This window comes from Hippocampus guttulatus, chromosome 6, assembly GCF_054856545.1.
Source record: "Hippocampus guttulatus isolate MCC_2025c chromosome 6, RoL_Hgut_1.0, whole genome shotgun sequence".
Taxonomy (NCBI): domain Eukaryota; kingdom Metazoa; phylum Chordata; class Actinopteri; order Syngnathiformes; family Syngnathidae; genus Hippocampus; species Hippocampus guttulatus.
The window spans coordinates 6,660,884-6,668,230 of record NC_141266.1 but is presented as its reverse complement, the minus strand read 5'-3'; the positions used below and the strand labels follow the sequence as shown (position 1 = coordinate 6,668,230).

Sequence of the window (7,347 nt, the reverse complement as noted above, 5' to 3'; positions counted from 1 at the left end):
CGTTTTCAGTTCAGGTTAGCTGTGGCCACTAACTTTTCTGCCATCCAGGAATACTGTGATGTTTCCACACATATTATTATGAAAATGTAAGAGCCCCTTTTAATTGGTGCACACAATTTTAATTTTGTTTCAAATATTTTACAGTGGGCGGCCCCGTGGACCAGTGGTGAGAGCGTCAACCTCACAGTGCAGAGGTTGTGGGTTCGATTCCGGCTGCGGCCTTCCTGTGTGGAGTTGGCGTGTTCTCCTCGGCCTTGCGTGGGTTTTCTCCGGGTACTCTGGTTTCCCCCCACATTCCAAAATCATGCATGGCATACTGATTGAACACTCCAAATTGTCCCTAGATGTGAGTGTGACCGCGGATGGTTGTTCGTCTCTGTGTGCCCTGCGATTGGCTGGCAACCGGTTCAGGATGTCCCCCGCCGACTGCCCGAAGATGGCTGGGATAGGTTCCAGCACGCCCGGCAACCCTTGTGAGGATAAAGCGGATCGTAAAATGGATGGATGGATATTTTACAGTGCAAGTTACTGACTAGTGTTTCCATGATAGGGGCTTTATCATGACACTTTCAACTCTGATTCATCAATTCATGGTTTTTGAATTCGATAGACAGTATGGGTCGCTTCCAAAGGCTCCACATCTTTGAGTGAGGGAGTCTGTTGCTGATTTGGTGCTGATTTGGTCAGCTCCTGAGCAGAGCCGGGCAGTGGAGGATCTGGTGAGGGCGGGTCTAACAAAGAGCTCCAATCAATTCAGCCTCTGACGTCACAGCTCGGAGCAGAGAGACAGCAGCCGAGGCGTACGCAACCGTTTTGGCTAAATCTGCCTTAGGCGTGGAGTTACCTGCTGTATGACGTGTTTCGGCCGGCGGCAGCCAAAGGGATCCTGGGGAAACACGGTTGGTTTATTGATGAATGTGACGTTTTGCCAATGTTTTGCTGCTGGGATTGAAAAGCGATGAGCCCAACGCGAGTGTGCGCGATGCCTTCATGCAAATGCGGCAGTGTCTCACCCGTCTTCGAATGAAACTGTCTCTTTTAGGAAGAATATACTTAATGGATGTTTTTGCAGATCCAATGAGATGTATTATTCAATTTTAGCCTGTCCTAAAGTAGATTGTGATCTGGTCACGGTGTATTTATTTTGTAGTTGCGTGCCTGGAGGCGACTAGATCATTAGAATATAGTTTAATCTCTTTAGGATGAACACATATCCCTCGCCTAACTGGATACAAAGGCTTTTGGCTCATCACATCCATTGTAAGCGTCTTTCAAGATGAGTCCGCGGATCCCTCTGATCAATTCAAAAGTGTCTTTTACACAGTTCTGTCACTGAGGTGTGTGCGTTTCCCCTCTTCCCTATGAAGCACACACCTTTGCGCACAAATACACCACGGAAGTCTCGTTTATTCATCAGGGTTATCGAATTGACATGCACGATTTTTACTTGTCTCATTAGGGATGCTGTGCAGCATTACAGAAGTGGGAGGAAGACGGAATGCGAGCGTGACCGAATGGCTTCTCCTGTGCTGCCTTTAACAAGAGACGGTGAGAAGCAGCCACATTCTCGTGCCGTCCTGGAACGCCTCTCCGCTGTGCTGCACGTCCGCAAGCAGGGCGAATCAACCGGAGGGGGGTCCCTCGGGGACGCCGGCTGTAACCCGGCCCGGAGATGCCATGACCGGCGTCATTCAGCTGCGAGGCGCTCGGAGGTCAAACTGCGTCCTTTTGGGGAGGAGAGAGTGCGCGTCTGCTGTGACGAGGAATTGGAGACATCTTTCACCTATATAGATGAAAACGTCAACCTGGCGATTGGCAGCCCAGAGACAAGCTGTAAAAGTTCTCAAAAAAACGGGCGCAACTGCGAGTCGTGCTCAGAAACCGTACCAGAATTCTCTTTCATGTCTGAGGATGATCTATCCTTTGTGGAGGCCTCAGGGTCCTCAGTGGACTACTGGTTTATTAGCGCAGTCACTTTTTTGGTGACGGGCATCTCTTTGGTGATCATCTCCTACGCTGTGCCCCGGGATGTGGTCGTGGACAGGGACACTGTCTCGGCCAGGGAGATGGAGAAAATGGAACTGGAGAATGCGCGCATTGGAGCTCACCTGGACCGATGTGTCATAGCAGGATTGTGCTTGTTGACTCTGGGAGGGGTTGTCCTCTCCACGCTGCTCATGATCTCCATGTGGAAAGGAGAGATGTACAGGAGAAAAGTCATTGCGTATTCTAAACGTTCCGCCAAACTGTATGGTTCCATTAGCCTGAAAACTAAATCTAGTCCCAGCCACTCCTCGGCACACTTATCCCTTGAGGATATTGTGGAAAGTTTGAACTAGCAATGCACAGTTGTGTTTCAAATGATGGGCTTCACTTAAATTTTAATCACATCTTCACCTTGGATGTGGAAGTCTGCAATACTTTAGTTCATGCTGTCCACTCAGAAAAAGGCCATTCTATTCTTCACTTTTCTGGGTCCAGCGTGAGCTGAGCTGGAGCCTGTCTGAGCTGAATTTGGACAGGAGGCCAAGTCCACCCTGAACCGGTCATTGGATTGGATTGGATTGGATACAACTTTATTGTCAAATGTGCTCATCGGCCACTCTCAGTCATTTAGTCCAAGTGAGTGACATACATTTACATTTTATTCACAGATTATACTACTCAGTACGTTTTCTCATTTACTAGTTGGGTATAATGCAATTGTTTTAAGACATGGCATGAAAACAGGTCTTCCTCATGACACCTACAGTTACAGCAAATCAACAAATTCAGAATATGCTACAATAATGGCCCGTGTAATTTTTAAATTTTTTTTTTTTATAAAAACAGACCCAAATTCTGATTAGATTATATGACCAATTTAATTTCGGGGGTAGAAAGGAATTATCTTTTTAACTAAAGATGGAGGAGTATTTAGCAGAGCCAGCATCCCGAGGAGCTTTTAAGGCAAAAAAGAAAAAAAAAAGTCAAATTATGGCTTATGCCACTGCTTTAAGAGGCTGGTGATATTTTGCTGTGTAAATTACATTCAGAGGTAATTCAACTTAGTATACTGCATACTGGTAGGCCCAGGAGCATTTGGACGAGTTTAGCAAGAAGCACTCTGCATAAAACAGCTACAGTACAATTGCGAGCTGGTAAACTCCATACTTTGCAAAACCTATTACATATTATTAATAACATCTTATATGCATCAATTTTCTATACCGCTTGTCCTCATAGATTTGCGGACGAGCTGGGTTCTATCCCAGCTCATTTTGGACAAGAAGTGGAGCATACCCCGGTCAGGTCAATCAATAGCAGGATATGTATCGATTTAAAAAAAAAAACATTCTCAGTTACTTTCACATTTATAGACACGTTTGATTCTTCAGTTAACCAAATATGTTAACATGAATTTTTTTGGGAGTGCGGGAGAAAGCCACAGAAACCCCACACAAGCTTAGGGAGACTATCGTTGCTGTCCTGTGAAAAACACGTATGTCCATTTATGCCATTTTGTGAATTTTTATGTTAATTGGATGTCCGAAATGCAGATACCCTATTAAGGCCAGAGATGAGATTTTAACCGAGAAACTGCGAGGCAGACGTCCCAACCACTAGACCAGTGGTTCTTAACCTCGTTAGAGGTACCGAACCCTTCATTAGTGAAAAACAAAAATATGACTTTTTATGAATTCAAGGCATAAAAAAGGCATTTATTAAAAACAGAAAAAAAGTAAATACATTTTCAAGACCCAAGTATAATTTTTTTTTAAAATTTTGTGACGTACGATCACGACAGTCACCCGTTGACTGCTGAGCGAACTACATTTCCCCCAGCACTGATTGGACAAGCAATGCCATGTGATCATCTGCAGCCAGTGGTGGCCAAGCAGGCGTGTCATAACTAATTGACAAGTTGAGTCGGATGTGTCTTAATCTCCATGGCAGAGGATCCGTCGAACCCGAGACCGATTCACCGAACCTCTAGGGTTCAATTGAACCCAGGTTAAGAACCACTGCACTAGACCTTTAACAACATCTTAATACTTCCGTCTTAAATCAATTGTGATGGTGTGTGAAGATAAAGTCAAACCCATTTGTCACATAATTCTGAATCTTAACTATTACAGCCCGCAAGCACAATTTGGGAATCAGATAGTAGTCGTTGAAAAAAGGAGCAGCTCTGCTTCATTTCATTTTCAGGGTAAAGTATTTTAGATGTAATACGGTTCATATTTGGCACTTCATTCTACAGTTGATAGCCTCTTACAGAGCCAAATTTAGAGCGGTGGGTGGTGATGTTTTGTTTAAATGTTCTGATTTTCATTCTCACAATTTTGAGCATCTTTATGTTCCGTGGAATGTGTTATATAAATCTCCGCTGTTATTACTGAGGGGTAAAACAACATGATGGAAAGGTACCGCAATACCACTATACTGCTTCTTCTGACGTGACTTTTACAGCTTGGAAACCTCTGACTCCAATGAGTTAGCCTCATGGGTTATATTGTAAATTAGTATCTTGAGGGATGGATATGGACTCCTAATGTATCCTTATTTCTGACAGTGGACAGATTTGACAGTGCAGACATGCTCCGAATGAATACTCCACAGTCGACAAACATTGTATTTACTCCAAAAGCGGTCTGGGTTTTTCTTTTTATTTATTTTTTTACTTACTCAAATGTACGGTAACCAGATGTCTATTTATTTGAACAAATGCCGATGAAGGTAATCAAACATGGCTAAAGTAAAGTTGATTAGAGCCACGGTTTTACTACATGTTATTTGTTTTCTCGAGTGGAGAGAAAAGAGGCGTCAATTTAGGCTGATTTGTTGGTTTGTTCAAGTGGATGACAACACGGTGCCTAATTGACCAGATGCTTCTTTTTGGTGATTATACAGTACGGTCAATAACTTATACTGTTCATAATTAACACTGTCACCCTAGCTTACAAAACGAGTGAAGAACAAGCAAGTATTGTCACAAACACTGGAATGCCTTTTGGTCCAACGGAAATCTTGGAGAGCTTTTGTTTATTATAAAAGCTGTATTCATTTTTAATGAATTTTGTCTGAACCGCAAAATCATACACAGACACATTTCAGGAAGTAGCCACAGTCCCCAGAGTGGAGGTAAGTCTTCTAAGAGGTCCACTCTGTGGGATATTCTGCTCAGCGTTGTGCAAGGTAATATCCAGTGACAGTCCTTCTCTGGTGCAGTGCTGAGCTAAGCCAGTAAGCCCAGCTTGTGCATCTGAGCCAAAGCTCCAAGTCGCTTTGACTCAACTTAGCAATTTGACTGCATTGGGCAGCCCTGCCATGCACTGCGCACACTCCTCTGTTGTGTCTTGATCTTGTGAGCTTCTCTTTACAATCCTGCTCTTCCTGCTCTCTGGGTAATAATACATCATCGTCTGTGGCCCTTTGTCACTGCAAAGATGCAGCACGATGTTTATATAATGTTTTGGAATTGGGCCCTGGATGACGACAGCAGCCCGAGTATCATTTGAAAGCTGATTAGCATTTTTCTTCAGCGGAATTTCTCTCTGTCTTCTTCTCACTTGTCCACAGTAGGATGGCGATATTAACCAAATTAAGGAACTGCTGAGTGTAAACTTTGCCTACAATACAATGTGGTGAAATAAATAAATTAATGCATGTAAAAAAAAAATCTGAATTAGGTGAAACGTTGAAATTTGTTGATGAACATAGGAACAATGCCAAAGCGAGGAAGATGAAAATCTAAATTTGTGGAGATCCTGTGTGAAAAACAAACGATTATCAGATAAAGTTTCCAGGTGACACAAATACTTTTGTTCATGTGACATTTTCCAATGCAGGAGAAGATTGTAGTTAAATGATGCACATATTTTGTCTGTCTTACCTATTGATGCTGCGCAAATCTTTGCATTCATGCGTGCCAGCAGGAAATAAACAATGCCACAAGCTGCCTCTGTGTGTGTGCATGTGTGTGTGTGTGTGCACTCTTAGGCTCATAAATCATGTATGGACACGGAAATCCACTCATTTTCAGTTATTCATCTTAAAAGAGAATCTTGGATTCTAAGAGTGTCATTCTACTACCTAAATTGCAAGAGGTGATTTCTTTTTTTTTTAGATTATGCGTGGCTTTTTTCATGACATCCATTCTACATGACATGGTCTGACCTCTAATAATGAGATGCAGCCTGTTTACAGCCATTTCTTCAATATCCAAACAACTGTCAGCCATTGACTCCATACCATACTCTCAATAAAGCATATAGTCACTGGGCACTATATTGTGCTTACAAATAAGAGCTATATATAGATATATGTAAATACACAAATATAAATTAGCATTTGGTGCTGCATAACTGAAATCTAAAAAAAACTGTCATTAATTTGCAGTACAGTTTCAAATACTGCATGTTACACCAATAATAAATGTATATACATTAAAACTAAATAAAATATTTTTCCACTTTTTATGCTCCAGTCTTAGTCCCAAATTGATTAAATTGAATATTTTCCCCTCAAAATTCTACACACAAAGCCTTATCATGTAAACGTTTTTTTTCTTGAGATTTATGCCAATTTGTTGTAAATAAATACATACAAATAAAGATACTTCATGCACGTTAGTATTCACAGCCTTTGCAATAAAACTCAGATTTGAGCTCATGTGCATCTTTCTTCCATTGACTATGCGGAGCCCAACTTTGGTAAATTCAGGCGACTGGACATGATTACGAAAGGCACAACTCTGTCTACTGAATGTAAGGCCCTGCAGTTCACAGTGCTTGTCAGAGTACAAAACCAAGTTTGAGTCAAAGAATTGTTTCAAGACCTCTGAGACGATTGTCTCGAGGCACAGATAAGGGGTTGTGTAAAGAAAGGTTGCTGCTCATCTGGAAGGTCTCAATGAGCACAGTGGCCTCCAGACTCGTTCATACCGAGTTGGATGACGTAAATTCAAATATCTGCATGGTTTCAAGCATGTTGCCATGGTTTTACAGATGCACTTTACAATCCCACCTATTTGGCATCAATCACTGAAAATCCAGATGACCGTATTGGCCCAAATATAAAACGGGCCTGATTATAAGACGACCCTCTCTTTTTCAAGACTCAAGTTTGAAAAAAGAGTTTTTGAACACCAAATTAATTTTGACACACAAAATAATTACAGTATATCTGAAACAAATGATTATAACAATATATTTGAGAGGAAAAGCATGTTATTTTGCCTCGTTCAAATCTAAAGTGCAATCACATTCGTAAATGAATGGCTTCTGGTTTTTGAAATGCAAATTACATCATAACATCTCCTCAGCTGCCGGTTAACCTGGCCGATCTTTGACCCACTTTTCTCCA

At 41.9% G+C, this 7,347-nt stretch overlaps 1 protein-coding gene across 1 annotated transcript; it reads left to right on the top strand.

The window, feature by feature from the left end:
• The first annotated feature begins 775 nt into the window (after positions 1-775).
• tmem74 (transmembrane protein 74) lies at positions 776-5,942 on the top strand. Its single transcript, XM_086112604.1, has 2 exons — positions 776-899; positions 1,460-5,942. The coding sequence occupies exon 2, from the start codon at positions 1,515-1,517 to the stop codon at positions 2,337-2,339; it is 825 nt and encodes a 274-aa protein (XP_085968730.1). The 5' UTR covers positions 776-899; positions 1,460-1,514; the 3' UTR covers positions 2,340-5,942.
• Positions 5,943-7,347: the final 1,405 nt, after the last annotated feature.

Coding starts and splice junctions, on each gene's coding strand:
- tmem74 (XM_086112604.1), top strand. CDS start 1,515: ATGGCTTCTCCTGTGCTGCCTTTAACAAGAGACGGTGAGAAGCAGCCA.